The 19,861-nt window shown below is 33.9% G+C and overlaps 1 protein-coding gene across 4 annotated transcripts in view; it reads left to right on the top strand.

The window, feature by feature from the left end:
• The window catches only part of ADGRV1 (adhesion G protein-coupled receptor V1), a 530,856-nt gene that overhangs the window by 120,116 nt on the left and 390,879 nt on the right, over window positions 1-19,861 (top strand). For all 4 annotated transcript variants that reach the window (XM_041752702.1, XM_041752703.1, XM_041752704.1 and 1 more), the window contains 9 exons: window positions 414-623; window positions 6,628-6,758; window positions 7,802-7,901; window positions 8,548-8,727; window positions 9,518-9,681; window positions 13,514-13,607; window positions 15,666-15,744; window positions 15,847-15,985; window positions 16,633-16,774. In XM_041752702.1, the coding sequence (XP_041608636.1) occupies window positions 414-623; window positions 6,628-6,758; window positions 7,802-7,901; window positions 8,548-8,727; window positions 9,518-9,681; window positions 13,514-13,607; window positions 15,666-15,744; window positions 15,847-15,985; window positions 16,633-16,774 (1,239 nt within the window). The remainder of the gene's footprint in view (window positions 1-413; window positions 624-6,627; window positions 6,759-7,801; window positions 7,902-8,547; window positions 8,728-9,517; window positions 9,682-13,513; window positions 13,608-15,665; window positions 15,745-15,846; window positions 15,986-16,632; window positions 16,775-19,861) is intronic.

Here is a 19,861-nt window from a genome sequence, read left to right as displayed (position 1 = left end):
GAGCGTCTGCCTTCGGCTCAGGGCATGATCTGGGCATTGGAGCCCCGTATTGGGCTCCGTGCATGGAACCTGCTTCTCTCTCTGTCTCTGACTTTGCCTCTCTCTCAGTCTGTGTCTCTCATGAATAAATAAAATGTTTATAAAATAATAATTTTACCCTTTAAATTTTTCCATAATTCAAAATGTCCTTCTCTACAATCTGTTCATATTAATAAAATTTTACAGTGTTTTATATGTGAAGGAATATAGATTACCATACAACATTTACTTACAGTTATACTGATATTGCTCATAATATTCATTTACATATTTGTACCTAACTTTTTAAAGTGGAAGTAATATTTGGGCCTTTGTGGATTCTCTGTGTTGATGATTTTGTTACTTTGGTTTTTATTCTATTAATTTTTTTATAGGTGAAATCAAAAAGACTGCCATCTTAGCCATTTTAGATGATTCTGAGCCAGAGGATGATGAAAGCATCATCATTAGTTTGGTGTACACTGAAGGGGGAAGTAGAATTTTGCCCAGCTCTGACACTGTGAGAGTGAACATTCTGGCCAATGACAACGTGGCAGGAATTGTTAGCTTTCAGACGGCTTCCAGATCTGTCATAGGTCATGAAGGTGGGTTCCTTTTTTTGCTCAGCATATTCATTCTTTTTTCTATGGAGGTCATTTTTTGCTTACTCTTTTAAAGTTTCCAGTGTGTTGTGTTTGTTTGTTTGTTTGTTTTTTAATCCTTTCATTACTTTGTAGAGCTGTGTATGTTAGCATGCTTGGAGCTTAGCTGGGAAGGTGTCTGTTTAACTACTTAGGAGCCTTGCAGATTCTAGCTTGTTTCCCTCCACTGATGCAGTTTTAGGAGTTAGTCAAGCTAGGGAGGCTCAGCTTTCTCATTTGTTAAATGACAAGTATTACTTACTTCGTAGTGAGGATTACATGAGTTAATGAACACTTATCACAGTTCCTAACAAGTGTATATGTACTTAGTGGTAGTAATTGATATTAAACAGTGAAACACTGACTCCTTATCCAAAACAAATAGTAGGTTTTAATTAAAGAATATTTTAGCCTGGATTTTTGTATTGTGTTGATAGATTTTACAAGTGAAGTGCCAAACTAGAAAAAAATTAGAAAGTGTCCATCTTTTTCCTTAAGAAATAGAAATTTTCTTGTATCTTTACATAATATTTTATGTCATACATAGGATTTTGTATATATAGACTCGTTTTAGCTTCAAATATTTTAGCAGTGTAGATGACTGCTAAAGTCTTTGACTAAGTCTGTTTGAGATAAAACTGGTATTTATAGCCTGTGTTTCACTATAGTCTGTGTTTAGAAAAAAGAATAAATAGAGAAGAAATGACAAGAACATGGATCATGTATTTGGACTTCTATTTTACAGATGAGAAAACTGAGAGGCAGAGAGATTAGGTGACTTGACAAGATCATATAGCTCGTTAGTTGCTGTGCTGGAAATGTAATATGTTTTAGTGTGCATTACTTCACTGTACTCCCAACTTGCGAGTTTAACTTACCAATGCAAACGTCTGAGCTCTTTTCCAACACTCTTTCCTTTTATTAGGGGCTTAGAATCTCATGCTGTCATAGCAGTAGCAAGTAAAAATGACTAACAGGTTACTCTGAATCCATTCTAAAGACAGATCATCAACTCTCAAAAAATTATTTGTAATACAAATAAAAAGTCACTGCAGAAATTAATGTTAGTAATAACAACAATAATACTGAGTGTTTTCTGTGTGCTGGACATTATTATACTTAATTTGAACAACAGTCCTATAAAGTGGGTATAAAGGTATACATCTCATTTTCCCACAAGGAGAGTGCATTTTTGAGAAATTAAGTAGTACAGTTATTCATAGTGTAACTTAACCCCAGTATTGTCTGAATCCAGAGCCCATATTATAAGAAAATTTGTGAGAAGAAACTTAATCTGCTGCAGAACCCAACATTGCAGGAACTTCTGGTAAATATTTCAAGTGACTCTATCTCATGTTAGAGGTGGAAATTGGTTTTTTAGAGATAATAGTTGAACTCAGGAAAATTAATAAGGTCTTTGTGGTTAGAGGAATAAAAGCAAGGTGTCAAAGATGGAGCTGTATGGAACACAAGGCTAAGGTGTTGGGAAAGGAAAAAGACCTTTTTGGAGAGAGAGAAGGCTCTGCCAGAGGTGGGAAGAGACTAAGATAAGAGTGTGTTTTCATTAATTATCAGAAAGAAAATAATTACTGTGTCTCATGCTACCATAGGCAACCAGTGAGATCAGATTACCAAATGGACTGGAGGAAGCAGTGGTAACTCTAAGAGGATTTTAAAGGAGAACTTGGGGTGGGAAGCAGGTACCTAAGGATGTAGAGGCCTTTAAGCAGTGTTCCTCAAAGTAGGGGCCTCAAGTCAATGCCCATCCATAAAGTGTTTGCTACTGATTTGTGGCAAGAAAAGTTTAGAAGTTCAAATAAGCCTTTCTAGAAACCTATATCTTAATTTTGCTGATAATCAAAAGCATTATCTATGGACTTGTAATTTGTATATCAATATGTTTTTTTTTCAAAGAGGAAAAAGGATTAGTAATTAAAATAAATGGCCATGGCCTAAATTGGTAAATAGTGTGCATTATCATATTACTCTTTGAGCATGAGTTTGGTACTAGAAAGAAAACACTGAGCTGCTTTTATTGCTTGCTTGTGTGCTCCCTAGATTTTTCATATTTTCTACATAAAAACTGAGGTGAATTTTTATTCCTTTCCTATGCCTTTATTCCCAAGTTTTTTTCTAGAGTCTAAGTTAATTTTTAAAAGCCACTATATTGAACCTCAAGAATTCAGAATCTGTGCATATTTTTTATGTTACCACAAGCTTGTACAGAGAAAAGTGTATCAAGTGTATATGTTTACCAAAGTGAATTAATGAAAACCTAATGGTGATTCTTCAAGATAACTTCCTAACAAATAGTATTAAAAAGTCATGCCTTGTGTTCTTAAACAATGTTAACACTGCTTTTGACCAAGTGTTGAAGTTTCATTTATGTGAATAGATTTAAAATGTGGACCATACTGAACTTCTGATTCTACAATAATACATTTTCAGTTCATAGGGAGAAATTGCTTTAGTGTTTAACAATGTACTGGATTCTGTAGAATTATGTTTCTCTTTTTCATGCTAAAGCAATTGGACAGATGCCCAGTAGTAAATATTACTTTCTTTCAAATGGAATGGGCAAATTTAAAAATATGGGACAATAGATTTTTACTGTGGTTGAAAACTATGTACACGTGTGCCCTTTATAAATCCATGTTAGGTGTTTCATTCAGTCATCCAGCTTGGAGCATCGTAATCATCATGTCATATTCAATGGATTTAAAAATTTACCTTTTTTTCAGAGACACTTTGAAATGTTTTTAGGCAAAGATTGGAACAAGAAATGCAATTCTTTTTAAAAATATAGAGCCTGCTATATTAGAAACACTCAATTTTTTCTTGGTTGTTTTTATTGATAGTTTGTGTCGTACGGTATTCATATCTCTATAGTTTAAGTCATCTTCTATTTATTGTAGAGGGCAATTAATTTGGATGGTCCATGTATATAGCATGTATACATGTATCTGTTAAAATACATTTCCTGTGTTTTAATTTTCCATTATTATTACAGTGTAGTTGATGTTTATCTTTTAGAAAAACTCCTGGTTTGTTTTGGGAAATAAAAGTAGACAAAACACTCAGGGTTATTAAAATACATTTTATGTTTACATTTCATAATCTGCATTAGGTTAGGCCTAGATACTATGTGACAGATCCATTTTAGAGTTGAAGATATGTATCACCAACTTTTGGTGGACTCTGGATTTTATATCAAGATGGACTTCTGGTAATGTCATGAGACTCTTCTGTGGGTACAGGCCCTATTTAGGCTTTCATCCTGGGCAAACACTCGAAGATAGGATAGCACACAGGAAAATGTTTATATGAAAATTATAAGCTACTCTCTCTGGGACATTCTTTTGGTCCTTTCCTTTATATTTAAAAGACTAAGGATTTGTTTCTTAGCTTTCCTTTTTCTATGACTGTTCTTTGACTCCTCATCTAGGTAGAGAGTAACTTTCTGGTAATTTTTCCCAGGAGACATTTTAATGGACCTGGTCCTGGGAGTCTGCTTTAACGAGGAAAGTCACTACCTCCATTTTGAATATTTGTTTGGAAAATTTTCACACTCTTCATGAGTTTTCATATGATTTGTAATAGACTCAGCTTACAAAATTGTATTCAAGGAATACTTTCTTTATCTTTTATTTGTGTGTGTGTGTATGTGTGTGTGTGGACTGCTTCAAATTGTGTTTCTTGCAATATTTCCTTGTGAGTAACTTGCATGGTAACTTGTTTAATTTTTAAAGGTGATGTCGACTAAGTGATATTAGACTTTGAGGCTTTTATATGTAGAGTTTGTAGGAGAATTTTTCTTTTTTTCTCTCCATGGCATTTTTTTTTTTTGCCTTTTAATGGTATATTATTCCCAAATCTCCATGTAAAAACTTGCAATCATTTTTTTATTATTATGATTAATAGTTCCCCATCAACATGGACCTTTATTGACCTACATTTTGTTTTCTTGCCATTTGTGTTCATAATGCATTTTTAGCACTGGATCAAGCTTCTGTTATTTTCTTCTTGAAGTATTAAAGTTTTGGCACTTAAAAAAATCTGAAAAACCATGACTGTGTAAATATTTTTATTTGTGTCACCAGACCTCACTGTAGGTGAAAGTGCTTAATTACTCCAAAGCTCTCTTTGTGTCTCTCGGTAATAAACTCTTTGTTTAATACAAAGCTACCCTATGGGAAATTCTGCAAGGTGTACAATAGAGGAACTCTAGGATTTCATAGTAGTATCTATGTTTTATTCATATGAATTATACAAGTACACAGTTTTTCCATGATATACTGGCAATTATGGCTGATTACACAGGCTTTCAGTAACTCTGAAACAATCTGATTCCTAACTAGCAGTCCCTATATGGTTTAAAAAAAATCCCAAGACATAGTCTACTAATATAATGGTGATTAATTTTTTTTTTGTATTGAAACACTTAAAAATGTATACATTGAAGTGTCCGAGGAAGTGTGGTTTGGAAATCTTTCTGATCCTTTGCCTTGTTTTCTGTTCTCCCCAGATAATTCATTGCACTAAAGTTATGTGTGCTTAAATTTAGTATGAAAGTTTTAGTGTGTTTTTTAGTAACTGAAATTAAAGATAATCTCTAAATTAATTAATCCATCATATTTTAAGAAGTCTATTTTAGAAATATTTGTTCTTTTATTATCTTCAGAAATAAAAATTATAGTTTAAAAGATATTAGAAAAAGATGTTTATATTTTGTCGTATTTCTCCTGTCCTTGTTTAAAAAATGTCAGAAGTGTTTGCTTATTTGTATAACTGAGTAATAGTGATATTTTCCGTGAATATGCAGGGATTTTAACTATACGTCTGTGCCACAAAATTTAAATAAGATGTGTTCTTTTAAAGCCCTCTAAACACCATTCATATATCATTTCATAAAAGTAATTATTTTCTTAAAACTTCTTTTTAAAGATTTATTTATTTGAGAGAGATTGAGGGGGGTGGTAGTGGGAGGGGGAGAGAGACCTAAGCAAACTTCATGCTGAATGCAGAGGTGGATGTGGGGCTCGATCCCGTGACTCCAACATCCTGACCTGAACCAAAACCAAGAGTTGGTAGCCCAACCTACCGAGGTGCCCCAAAAGTAATTATTTTTTTTAGTAATACAGTTCATTAGTGTACTTTGTTTTCATTATCGTATATGACTTTTGAATTAAGTGCATTTTCAGCAAGCCATGTGGCCATCAGCAGTGCTCCCTAGGAACTTACTTTCCACTTTCAGCAGTTTAAAAGAAATGATTGTCATGATTTTCTTCAATTTTACAAAGTATTATGTGGGGATAAAAACCAGGAATGGAAACTATGAAGCATCTAAAATACCTCAATTATCCAGGAAGGAAAACTCTTAACTTTGGTGAAGTTACAGAGGCTGATGTACAAATTTGACATTTTCCTTTGTATTTCTTTTTATAAAACAAAATCATTGATGGTATATGTAAGTTACAATTTAAAGAAATGTGATTTTCAGGTATTTGCAAGCATTTTTATGCATGCACTGTGTAAAATCACATTGCATATCAGTGTAAGGAATTTGTGTCCTTTGGAGAAGTGAAGGAAGAATTTACTTGTGTTATTACTAGTTTTGACCATAAGGACTTTATTAATTTCTTTAAATTACAGAACATTTATGTTCTGGTGCATGTTTTGGAGTGTATAAAAGTTTGTGTTCCCCATTTTAGCATGTGCTTTTGGTAACTTTTACGTATTGAACTTCTTGAAGTTCTATCTAAATAAAAATACTTAAACATGGGATCCCTATGTTATTAATAAACAATAAGCATGTATGAAGCTTCTGGAAAATTTGAAACAGAACAGCCTTGTAATGTTTTTGGAAAAGGTGTCATAATAGTTGCATGTTTGGGATTTGGGTTTTGTTGAGTTCAGATGTTGCTTATTTTCTATTAAGCATTTATCAGTCTGTACATTTCATTTGCAGGAGAAATTTTGCAATTCCATGTGGTAAGAACACCTCCTGGTCGAGGAAATGTTTCTGTTAACTGGAAAATTATTGGGAAAAACCTAGAACTCAATTTTGCTAACTCTACTGGACAGCTCTTCTTTCCTGAGGTAATACCACAAAGAAAAGGTTTAACACAAATTCGTAGAGAAGACAATGTATTTTGAAGGAAATGAGAAAACTCCGATTATGTAAAACAAAGTTTAACAGAAATTGACAGGGAGCTTGCTTAGAAACCTAGAGGAAAAAAAAACAGTACTCAAAGAGGTTCTAAGACTTACAAAGTGGGTTTGTATTTTCCTGTGTACTTGGCAGATCTTCTTGAAGGCAACAGCAAATGTCAGCTTTGCATTTGAGCCAGGCTTTCTTGCTGCTCCCCTGACCTCCCACCTTTGGTGTCCCCTCTGTCATTCTAAACATGATGGACAGTGCTTGTCCGCTTCTCTTAGTCCTCCCTGTCTTGGAACTCTATGTGCAAGATGATAGCAAATATGGCTCCAAAAACAAGTATCCTTTTATGTCCTGTTCACATTGTATTTTTGAGGTTCCATTTAGAAGCTCTCTGATAGTTTGAAAGAAGGTGATAGGAAATAACTTTATAAAAACATTTCTTGGATAGGAAATCAGCACTATTTAATTATAACTCTCTCATCTTCATCTCCTTCCCATACACACTCAGTATGAATTCTTGTTGGATTATACATTTAATTCTTTTTTCCTCCTCATTTACACTCCCTTGATATTAAGCTAAATCCCATAACTTTCTGCCTTAAGTAACTACACTGGCCTCCTACTACCTGCTTTTCCTCCAACACAGCCTTCTTTTTCATGCTTCCATTTTCCCTGTTCATCATTGCCATAGAAATCTCTCAACGTATTGCTTTGTCTTAAATTTTCAATACTGCTACATAGCATATTGGGTGAGATCTATATTCACTAGCTCAGCATTCAAGATCCTCCACAATTAGCCCCTATCTAACTTTTGCCTGATTTCCCATTCATCAGTAGTTTTTATTTATTTTATTTTCTAAGCCACAGGATGCTTCCTTAAATGAAAATATATTTGCATGCACAATTTATAAATCTAATCAAAGCAGGAGATATTTTGTGTTCAGTGCCAATAGGGGGGTGAATTTCTTTCTGTTCAACATAGGGGTCCTTGAATAAAACAGTCGTTGTGCATTTGTTGGATGACAACGTACCTGAGGAGAAAGAAGTATACCAAGTCATTCTATATGATGTCAGCACACAAGGTAATTCAAAATTCAATTTGATCTTTTTTTTCAGGTATAGCTGTTCTTTTTAGAAAAAAATAATACTTGCCATCTCTATCTTTAACAACTAGATGCATACTAATTAAAAAGTATTACTTTTAATATTATCTATCCCATAAAAATGTTAGGTCTAAAAAAAAAAAATGAGCTCCAAATGCAAACACTTCTCTTTGTGGACTCAGGAAAAACCTCTAAAGATTTTGCTAAGTATTTTCTTACAGAATAAAATACATTTCCAAAGGAAGAATTTTTCTGTGATTCATTTTTATTAGCAGACCAATTTGGATTTGGACCAATTATATAGATAATTCAAAACTAATCACTTCGAGCAAATTATCTGGGTACTTTTTTCAGTGTCTACTCAATTTCTGTAATTCAGATGACCATTATAGCAAATAATAACAGTAATATGTCAAGTGAAAAAATTTTATGATTTACTGTCTAGAAAAAGAAAACGAAAATGTAGGTTCTGTTTGTCAACCTGAAGATTTCTGTTAAAGGAGCAAATGAAATAGAACACTTCATGGGTACTTCAGTATGTTTCAGAGAGTGGGGCTATCTTTTAAGTATTTAGAGGTTAATGCCAAATCACTGTTAGATTTCTTAGGATTCCTGTTGTTTGTAGGAGTCCCACCAGCAGGAATTGCTCTGCTTGATGCTCAAGGATATGCAGCTGTCCTGACTGTAGAAGCCAGTGATGAACCACATGGAGTTTTAAATTTTGCTCTTTCATCAAGATTTGTTTTGCTGCAAGAGGCTAACATAACAGTTCAGCTTTTCATCAACAGAGAATTCGGATCTCTAGGTTTGTGTTACTCTAGAGTGAATGGGGTTTCTAGGCAGATTCTTTTTTAATATTCTACTTGTGTGGATGAAAGCCATTGCTCAAATAAATCAAAGACAGGAAAAAAATATTTGTTAATTCAGAACAGGACTTTATAACTTCTTTTTTTTTGAAGTATATTTATTATTATTATTTTTTTAGTAATCTGTACACGTACTGTGGGGCTCAAACCCACAACCCTGAAATCAGGTGTCACATGCTCTTCTGACAGAGCCAGCTAGGCACCCCTTACTTCTTTATTTTTGAAAGATTAAAGCAATTACCTATCATCACAGAAATACTGTGTAACGATCATAAAATCTCAGCAGTGTATAATAATAGGCTGGCTCTGGGTCCACTACCATATGTTGGGGTTGGCCAAGGGTTGCCCTACTCCACATGTCTCTCATTCTTCTTCTGTGATGATTGGAGGCCAAAGAAAGCAAGCAAAAGAATGCCAGACCTCTTGAGATGTGGGCTCAGAACTAGCATGTAATCACCTTTACTTTGTACTAACAGCCAAAGCAAGTCACAGCCACACAGGGGACGGACTGCATTGCAAGTCTAGAGGCAGTGCAGTATGTCCCCTTGCCTACAGTGGACATCATTGAGCCATTACATGGCAAAGGCCAAGGGTAGAGGAAGAAGTAAGGAATTGGGGCCAACAATACAAGCTACTGCAGATGTTAGGAAAATAAAAAGGCTATAACACTCAGATATTATTTTAAGAGTTTAAATAATTATAAGATCTTTTATCATCTGATTCAATTAGGAGCCATTAATGTCACCTATAGCACAGTTCCCGGAATGTTGAGTCTAAAGAACCAAACAGAAGGAAACCTAGCTGAGCCAGATGTTGACTTTGTCTCAGTAGTTGGCTTTCTGATTTTAGAAGAAGGGGAAACGACAGCAGCCATCAACATTACTATACTTGAGGTAAAACTCTTTATTTTGCTATTATCATATTAAATCTGAATAACTTCCAAGAAAGTAGAAATTCATGGAATATTCTGGTGCCTTTAAATCAGGTTATTTCTTTTTGTGAATTTTTAAAAACCACACAGGAGTTTCTGTTCTTGTCTGAATAGGCTGGTCTGCTGTTGTGTATTTTATTATAGAAACATCTCATGATAAAGAGAATTTCCTTAGAGCAGTCACCTTTTATTTATTTATTTATTTATTTATTTATTTATTTATTTATTTATTTATTTATGATAGTCACAGAGAGAGAGAGAGAGAGGCAGAGACACAGGCTGAGGAAGAAGCAGGCTCCATGCACCGGGAGCCTGATGTGGGATTCGATCCTGGGTCTCCAGGATCGCGCCCTGGGCCAAAGGCAGGCGCCAAACCGTTGCGCCACCCAGGGATCCCGAGCAGTCACCTTTAAGATAGACATTGGCCTAAGAGATTCCAGGGGAGCATTTTGATTATTCCAAAGGATTCATTGGACCAGCAAATCCATGTAGGTCAGCCTTTTAGTTATTAAGGACTGGTTAAATTAGAGATAGAAACTCACTAGAGGCTGTTGGTATAAAATGTGATTATGGTCAAACTTAAAGTTATCACTGGTGATTGAAATTGCATTTTAAATGATTTTTTCGTATTGTGAAACCTCATGCTGTTTTGAGACTCAGTGTTTCAGCTACCTTGAATACATTTCCAAGAGGTTTATGAAAATAGTATGTATGGAGGTGATAGGAGATGATATGTGGGGTGGAGAGGGAAGAGAATAAATATTGCTATAGGAAAATTTTTAATTACTATGTATTTTGGGGTTCTGTTTTTGAAAAGATTTTATTTTCTCAGAGGCTTTTTACTTTTACAAAATTATAAGTGGTGTAAACTATCCACCATCTGAAGTTAGTAACTCTTGTTTTGTTGATTACCATTGCACAGTGACCTAATACAATAGTATGAGAACTCTAGAGCCGTAAGATAAAAGGTAATATTTAGCATATGACATGGAACACATGATTTGATAAAATAAAACTTTAAACCAAGTCTTCTTTCATATATATAATATATTAATATAATGGAATACAAATAAATGGATTATTCCTTAGATATGATAGTTCTTAAAACAGAAAATATGTAGCCAACCCTCTTTTCTTTGCAGAGTCTAGTTTTATGAACACAGGATCTCCAGTTTCCGTTTTTTTCTCCTTAGCTCTTTGTAGCAATTTCTGTTCCCTGAGTAGCATGAGAGTAAGAGACTGCAGACCTGTATATACAGAAATCAGCCAGGCCTCGGTTGATGGTGGGGGACAGTGGTCAGTGATGGGAGGTTGTTGTGTGAGAGTGAGGAACAGTGGGGGTTGAGGGGGCTTCCCTTTTATATCATTGATTCTGTAACTCCCTGTGGTGTATATATTATAGAAGATAGTTTAGAGACTTTCTTATTTTTTCATAGGAAATACATCTCCATAAATAAAATGAATAAAATGTATGAACTGACATTTTATATATACATATATGTACATACACAGACGTATAACACACACATATGTACAAACATACATTGGATTTTTATGTAAATATTGTTGGCTGTCCAGTCACAATTGATATGGGTTTTGCTAGTCCTCAAGTTTTGAGCACCTGCCTTTTTTTCATTGCTAGTATGGGCACCAGTGATTAATAGTAATAGTGTATTAAAATTAACCGTCACAAATATCTATCACTTTTTAAGGACCCTCTCAGGCCAGGCACTCCATACTCATTATTTTTAATCGTTTTTACAGTTCCCAAAGTAGCTCTTATTTTCCCCATTATAAAGATGGTGGAAGTGAGGCCTTTAAGTTGAAGTAACTCACTTAAAATTACAGAATTTGGTGTTGGGTCTCCAAAAACTGTGAAGCCTGTTATTTTTTCCATAATATTCTGCTCCACATTCTAATTATTGGATTTTGACATAATTTAAAATCTTTTGCTCCCAGTATATTTAAAATATATTAGGTTGGTATATTTCTATAATTGGTTTACGTATTATGTTAGTCTAGGAAAAATGATACATTAGCAGTCTTATGTGGTTTAACCTAACAACTTATCATATAATCAGGTATAAGTTTATACTTTTATTATTTTTTTAATGTCAGCTTTATTGAAGCATAATTAACAAATACTGAATGGTATCACTTATATGTAGAGTCTAAAAATGTATATAAAACTATAAGATATTTAAAATGTATATTGTGATTTTATATATATACACATACATACATAGTGTGTATATATACATATACATACATACATATATATACACATACATACATTGTGAAAGGGATTCCCCCTGTTTGACATATTCAATCACCTTACATGTTTATCTTTTTTGTGTATGAAAATATTTAAGTTCTATTCTCTTAGCAAATTTCAACTATATAATACACTGTTGTCAACTATATAGTCACTACATTTTACATGAGACACTCAGACCTTACTTATCTTATAGCTGAGTTTGTATTCTTTAACCAACCTCTCCTTTTTTCCCCTGCCTCCAGCCCCTGGCCCTGGCAACCAGTTTTTTTACTCTCTGTTTCTATGAGTTTAATGTTTTCTTCTCTTTTTTTAGACTCCACTGATACTGCATGATACTATGCAGTATCTGTCTTTCTCTGGCTTATTTCACTTAGCACGATGCCCTTTCGATTGATCCATGTTGTTGCAAATGGCAGGATTTCCATCTTCCTTGTGGCTGAATAATCCATTGTGTTTCTATATACCACATCTTCTTCATTCACTTACTCATTGATAGACACTTAAGTTGTTTCCATATCTTAGCTATTGTGAATAATTCCACTAATATGGGAGTGCAGATATCTCTTTGATATCTTGTTTTTATTACCTTTGGATATATACTCTGGTATGGGATTACCTGATTATATGGTCGTTCTATTTTTAAGTTTTTTTTTGTTTTTTTTTTTTTATGATAGTCACAGAGAGAGAGAGAGAGAGGCAGAGACACAGGCTGAGGAAGAAGCAGGCTCCATGCACCGGGAGCCTGATGTGGGATTCGATCCCGGGTCTCCAGGATCGCGCCCTGGGCCAAAGGCAGGCGCCAAACCGTTGCGCCACCCAGGGATCCCTATTTTTAAGTTTTTGAGGAGCCTTCATATTGTTTTGCATAGTGGCTGCACAGTTTACATTTCCACCAACAATGCACAAGGATTCCCTTTTCTCCACACCTTCACCAATACTTAGCTCTTGTCTTTCTTGATAATAGTCACTCTAAGGGATGTGAGGTGATGTCTCATTTTGATTTTAATTTGCATTTCCATGATGATCAGTGATGTTGGGTACCTTTTCATGCATGTATGGACCACTTGTATACATCTTCCTTGAAAAAATGTCTATTCAGTTCTTTCTACATTTTTAAACCAGACTTGTGTTTTGTTTTGTTATGTTTTTGCTGCAGAGTTGTATGAGTTCTTTATATATTTTGAATATTAACCCTTTATTACATATGTCATTTGTAAATATTTTATTCCATTCCATTGGTTGCCATTTCATTTTGTAGATGTTTTCCTTTGCTGTGCTGAATCATTTTAATTTTAATATAGTCCATTTGTTTATTTTTGCTTTTGTTGCTTTTGGTGTCAAATCTGAAAAAAATCAGAGCCAATACATGTTTATTTTTAAAATTTTAAATATTTTTATTCTAGGTTTGCATGTTTAAGCATATATATATTTATTAGATAATTTTAAAAGCTGCTTTTGAGAGGTTATTACTTTGAGAACATAACAATGGGGGATTTAATGGATATAATTTTTGCAGGATGACATACCAGAACTAGAAGAATATTTCCTTGTGAATTTAACTTATGTGGACCTCATCATGGCTCCTTTAACTTCATTTCCTCCTAGACTAGGTATGGTTTTTGTTTTCATTTATTCACATCAAACAAAGTAAAGTGATCACTGTAATACTTGTTAATTTCAGCTATAGAAGAAAATATGGTGAGCTTTTAGATTTGTTTTAATTTAGAGAGTGTCATCTATTGCAGTTTTATATACTGGAGATTGTAAACACATTTAAGGATTAATTAATGTGTGGTGCTTTTTAAATTTTAAATTTTACGACTATCTATAACTGAATTTGTAATCTTCAAAATAGAATTAGTTCTTAGGAAGGCATTTTTTCCTTTTAAAATTTCATTTGCTGTTTTCATTAGATCTCCAGAGTATCAGATGATTTTATTTTCCTTTAGGTTAAGCAGAACATTTGTTTGTTTGTTATGTTCTCTGCTTCTTTTTTGACCTTTTACCTCTTTCTTTTCATGCTTTAGAAAAGACTCAGTTAATTCATTACAGACTGAAAGGTAAAACTTGAACCTCAGATTAAATTTATGTAGATTAAAAAGATGTATTTTTATTTTAAAACACAAACTTTTGTTCGCGTTTTAGACATTTAATATCAGGGATTTGGTGGAAACTTATAGGTGTGATAGCCCAGGAGGTGGTGGTGATGAATAGCACTCTGATAGCCTCTTCCCCATCCCTTGGTTAGAATGTGCTCTGGACAGGGTGGAGGGTGATTAGGCGGCAGGTTAGTCTGGGTTAAAGGAGGAGAATCATGGCCAAGAGGAGTGAGCTAAGAAACAAGGGTTCCTTATTCACTTTTGAGGCTCCGTATGACAAGTATTTCCTTTGGAAATAATGGAAGGGAATCACCAGTTTTTAACATATTATTATTATTTGAAAAGTTTCAGTTCTTTTGCAAAATAAATATTTGACTCCAGTGACTAGGCTGTTGATATGAGGCATTTACTAGATGATAGTTATTAATGCTAATAAAGCTAACGGATATTTTGTATTTCTTTATACTCATATTAGGGGTCATTTAAATAGTTTAACTTTTGTTTAATGCTTTCTAATGCCCCCATTTCAAGTGCTTTATTTGTTAGTACCATCATTCCTTCTACTTTCCCATTTTACAGATGAGGGAGCTGAGGCTTTGAGAAGCTTAGTAATGAGCTGGGAGCCACACAGCTAGGAGATGCTGGAGCTGGGCTTGTGCTTTGTAGCCCCTAGTCTGATGGGCAGATTTTTATTTTATATTCTTTTTTTTGGTAATGTTCTCTTTACTCAGAGAGAACGACACTCTCCCTATATCCCATCCCCACCTAGGCAGCTGCCATAAGTATCCTAAGAGTAAAGTAGAGCCTCTGAGTTTTAAAAGGGAAAGGCCAAAAATATTAAAAAACTAAACAGGAACAGAGTTGGTTAATATTTCAATACTGAATAATGAATCATGGTAATATACCAAACTTGGTAGACAAAGTACAAGATTAAAAGGGGTAAGAGAAATTTACTTGAGTCTGTTAGTCTCTGTCCCCCTAACCTCTTCCCCTTTTTCCCCTCCTGTCCCAACTTGTATCCCTGTCTCTCCCTGCATCTCCTTCTTTTTTTTTTAATTTTTAAAATAAATTAATTTTTTATTGGTGTTCAGTTTACCAACATACAGAATAACACCCAGTGCTCATCCCGTCAAGTGCCCCCCTCAGTGCCCATCACCCATTCACCCCCACCCCCTGCCCTCCTCCCCTTCCTGCATCTCCTTCTTATACCTGTTTTTACTCTGCAGCACTTCCTGTCTCTTCCCATTTCTTTCTCTTTTCTTGTGCTTTATACTCCTCCCAATGATCTCTATTATCCTTTCCTCTTTTTATTAAATTAATAGAAATAAAGCCATAATCTCAGGTGCCTATTTTATATTGTTCTCAGTTCATTAGATTTCTATAAGTCAATGCTCTTGTTAGCAAAAAGTTTTCTTAATCAGATAGCATAAGCATTGATATCTTTATTTTCTTAAATATCTTTTGAGTGATGTTGACAATATTTCTGTATGAAAAATTATGTGATCTCTATGTCAAATAATATTCTTTGTAATCATTTTTATTTAAAAATATACTTCTGTTTCTTTTCAGATTCAGAAGGCTTGACTGCACAAATTATTATTGATGCCAATGATGGTGTTCGAGGCATAATTGAATGGCAACATAGTAGGTAAGACCAAGGCTGTGTGAGAGTCCTTTTCTGAGTGTCAGATTCCTTATCTACTGAATAAAAGCTAATAAGGAAAAGATTAATGTATTCTGTTTATTTTAGGTTTGAAGTAAATGAAACCAAAGAAAGTGTAACATTGGTAGCCCAGAGGAGCAGAGGGACTCTTGGCCACGTTTCCTTGTTTGTGTATGCCCAGAATTTGGAAGCACAGCTGGGGCTGGATTACATCTTCACCCCAATGGTGAAATCCTTGAGAATTATACTGATTTGGGTCTTGTATAAATAAATTAATCCTAAAGTAATAAACTATTATGTATTCCATAATAAATTAGGGCAGAAGACTTCTACATTGTGGAATAGCTTCCCTCACTATTTTGGTAAAATATGTAAATTGAATTTTTAGTTCTAAATATTATTCTGCATTTTATTTTAATCATCCATTATTTTGTTTTAATATTTGATACTATTTTATTCACTATCTTTTTGCAATATTTGAAAATGCGTACACAAGTTATCGTGTCAAAGAATTTGTCATCATATTTTATCAGAGTGTTCCAGAGTGTTTCTTGAGCTTCTTGAAAATTTTAAGTCTTTTATTTCTTTGTTTTAATTTACTGAAATACCATTAGTGTTTTAAAATGCTTTTTTGTGTCTGATGCCTTTTATTCTTAAGTCAAATACTTACTTTTTCTCTTCTCCACAAGTTTTAATTTTTAAACTTAATGTCAATTTAAATAAAAAGAGATAAAAAATTAAGGGAAAAAATCCCTTATTTTTATTAAAATAGCTCATTTCATGTTGCCACCCATATTGTATTTCCTGTCAAATATTCTATAAAAACTGAACACTGTATTTAAATATATTATCTACTCTCACTTTCTTGACCAGATTCTTCATTTTGTTGATGGAGAAAGGTATAAAAATATTGACATCATGATTCTTGATGATGACATTCCAGAAGGAGATGAAACATTTCAGCTGATTTTAACAAATCCTTCTCCTGGACTAGAGCTGGGAGAAAAAACAATAGGTATTTGATAATTTTTCATACACACTTCACTCTCACTCATGCTGTTTTCCTAATATGGTAGTAGATGTTGAGGGATTAGGGAGTCTAGATGGTTTTCTGTGCTTAGAATTAAAAATATTATAAGGAAGACATTTTGTTATTCTTGTGTCAGTATAACAGTGGTTGTGTGTGTGTGTGTGTGGTGTATGAAACAAAAAAGTAGGTTGGTAGTAAGGTAGTAAGAAATTAAATCATTTCTGCAGCTTTCATAGGTTTTATTTAATTTGTAAATGTCTTTCATTTGAAATTTGAATACTGCTCTGGTTTCCTATTTAACAATAGAGGGAATGACAAGGTTTTGATGTCATCCCATTGCTGTATTATCTCCACATAGAATTGAAGTATATTGACACCTAAGATGTATAGGGGCCATAATTGTTATGAAAATTCATCTAGTTTACTGCTTATTAGATATCCTACTGACTGCTTAGAGATGATAAAAAAGAGAGGAGAATTCATGTAAATCCAGAACTATGGGATTGGAAGGGCTCTTTAAAAGTCACTTAATTTAGTTCCCATGGTAATATATAAGTCAGGTGGACTTAGAAGACCAAGTGTTGACTGACTCTTCAACCTCTTGTTTAAGTTAGTGGTTGACTGTTCTTTGGGATTCCCTTAACCTAATTAACCTTTGTATTCCTAAATTATTGGCCCTTATGTGAAAAAAAATCTGATTTGTAGAAAAAAGAAAGAATTTTGAATAACCCAAGAACTGGTTTTCACTTTTCTTGCCATATTAATGAAAACAGATTGATATTTCTAAGTCTTTCAAAACTTTCTTGAGTCAGTGGCCATTGTTTCAAATTCAGAGTATGTCGGAAGTGTACTCTTTTTTGTTGTTGTAGAACCTTGTAGGTTGTATGTAAAGGGTTATAGGAATGGACATAATGTGTTGGTTAAGAATCTTTTATGTATAAACCATAGAAAACCCAATTCAAATGGACTTAAAGGTAGTTTATTTATTAGCTCATTTAATCTATGGGTCCAGAGACATACAGCTATAAATGAAGTGGGACCAGGACTTAACATGCCACCTCTCCTTGCCTTTTGGAGTATTGGCTTCATTATAAGGCCAATGTTACTTGTCACAAGATAATTATCCACGTCATTCTTTTACACTCCACATAATAGGAAAGAGGAGCACTCAAACTCAAGCCATTCTTAAAGAAGTCCTAATATAATTCTGTTTGGAATTACGAAGGTTACATGCCCACCGCCATGAGTAGGGGAAAATAATATCTTGTTCTCTGTTTATGTTATGCTTGTAATTTTCTTTTCTTTCTTTCTTTCTTTTTTTAAGGTTTTATTTATTTATTTATTTATTCATGAGGGAGGAGAGAGAGAGGCAGAGACACAGGCAGAGGGAGAAGCAGGCTTCATGCAGGGAGCCCAATGCGGGACCCGAACCCAGGACTCCAGGATCACGCCCCGGGCCCAAGGCAGGCGCTAAACCGCTGAGCCACCCAGGGATCTCCTGCTTGTAATTTTCTATTTTAAAATATAAAATAATCCTCAGAATAATAAGTGCTTTGGAAGTGGGTAATTTCTTAAACTATGCCCCACTTATCAGCCTTACACTATTCCCAAACTTTTTTTTTAAAAAAGAATTTATTTATTTATTCATGAGAGACGCACAGAGAGATAAAGAGCATAAGCAGAGGGAGAAGCAGGTTCCCTATGGGGAGCCTGCTGTGGGACTCGATCCCAGAACTCCAGGATCACATCCTGAGTCAAAGGCAGACGCTCAACCACTGAGGCTCCCAGGTGCCCCTATTTCCAAATTTTCATTAAGTTTCAATAAACATTCTTATATGTAAATCTTTGTATATGTGAAGAACCAAGATCATCTGTTGAGTACAAAGTGTTGAGTGAAAAGGACATCAGCTACCTTCCATGTTACTCCCACTCCAAAATGTGTATATAAAATTTCTGTTTCTCTACATTCTTAACAGAAATTTCTATGGACTTTAACATTAAAAAATTCTAATGTATAAAAGAAATGTGGTTGTATTGTACATTTTTTCTTCATTTCCATGTTCATTTATTAGGTTGATCCTGGCAATTTGTTTATTTGTGTGATTAGCTTTTTATATCTCTTACTGTGTTTTTCTGTGGCTTCTACTTTTTCTGGTTTATAGGATAACTCCTATATTCTGAAGTCAGTCCCTTGCTTATTAAATGTTGTGGTTTCTCCCAGTCCCTCATTTATCTTTTAGTATGATGTCTTTTATTTAAAATTGTTTAAAATACTTAAAATATCATATATTTTCTGATATGCTTTAAAATGCTATTTGGATATTTCCACTCAAAAGCTATAAAATATTTTCATAATTTTGATATACATTTAATAATGTAACATACCACTAATTTATTCATTAGTGGCAAATGAGGTAAGGCTACAACTTGATTTTTCTTCTGAAATGTATAATCGGTTCCCTAAAACTTTATAGAGAATGAGACATCAATTTTCCATTGATTTTCATTGTAAAACTTATTTTTGTCTGTCTATCTGTGTCATCTGTTTTTCCTGGACTCTATTCTGTTCTATTTGCCTGTTCATGTACTAATAACAGTTTTATTTGTCATAGTTCTTAAAGACATTTTATTATTTTTTTTAGGCCAAATACTTTTTATTTTTCTTTCTCTAAATCATCTCACCTATTCTTTCAGATGTCTTTTCCATTATGAACTTTAAATGAACCAATTGATTTCTATAAGACACTGTTTTGATAGTGTTGGGGTTGAAGTTTTAGGTTAATTTGGAAGGACTCAACATCATTATAGTATTGTTTTTCCATTTAGAAATATGATACAAAAAAAAAAAAAAGAAATATGATACATACCTCTTCATTAATTTAGATCTTCTTTTGTTTTATTGCCTTAGTTTGTGTTCCCCAAAAAGCAAACCCTGAGACAAAGATTTGGATGGAAGTAGTTTATTTGGGAGATGATCTCTGGAGGCATAGTGAGAAGGGAAGAAGTGAAAGAGAGAGAGAGGAAAGCTGATAGAAGACGTGCTCTTGAAGGGTACTGCTTTGGGCAGCTGGA

This window comes from Vulpes lagopus, chromosome 4 (assembly GCF_018345385.1).
Source record: "Vulpes lagopus strain Blue_001 chromosome 4, ASM1834538v1, whole genome shotgun sequence".
NCBI lineage: Eukaryota > Metazoa > Chordata > Mammalia > Carnivora > Canidae > Vulpes > Vulpes lagopus.
The sequence above is the reverse complement of the archived record's forward strand: the minus strand, read 5'-3'. Positions and strand labels throughout refer to the sequence as shown.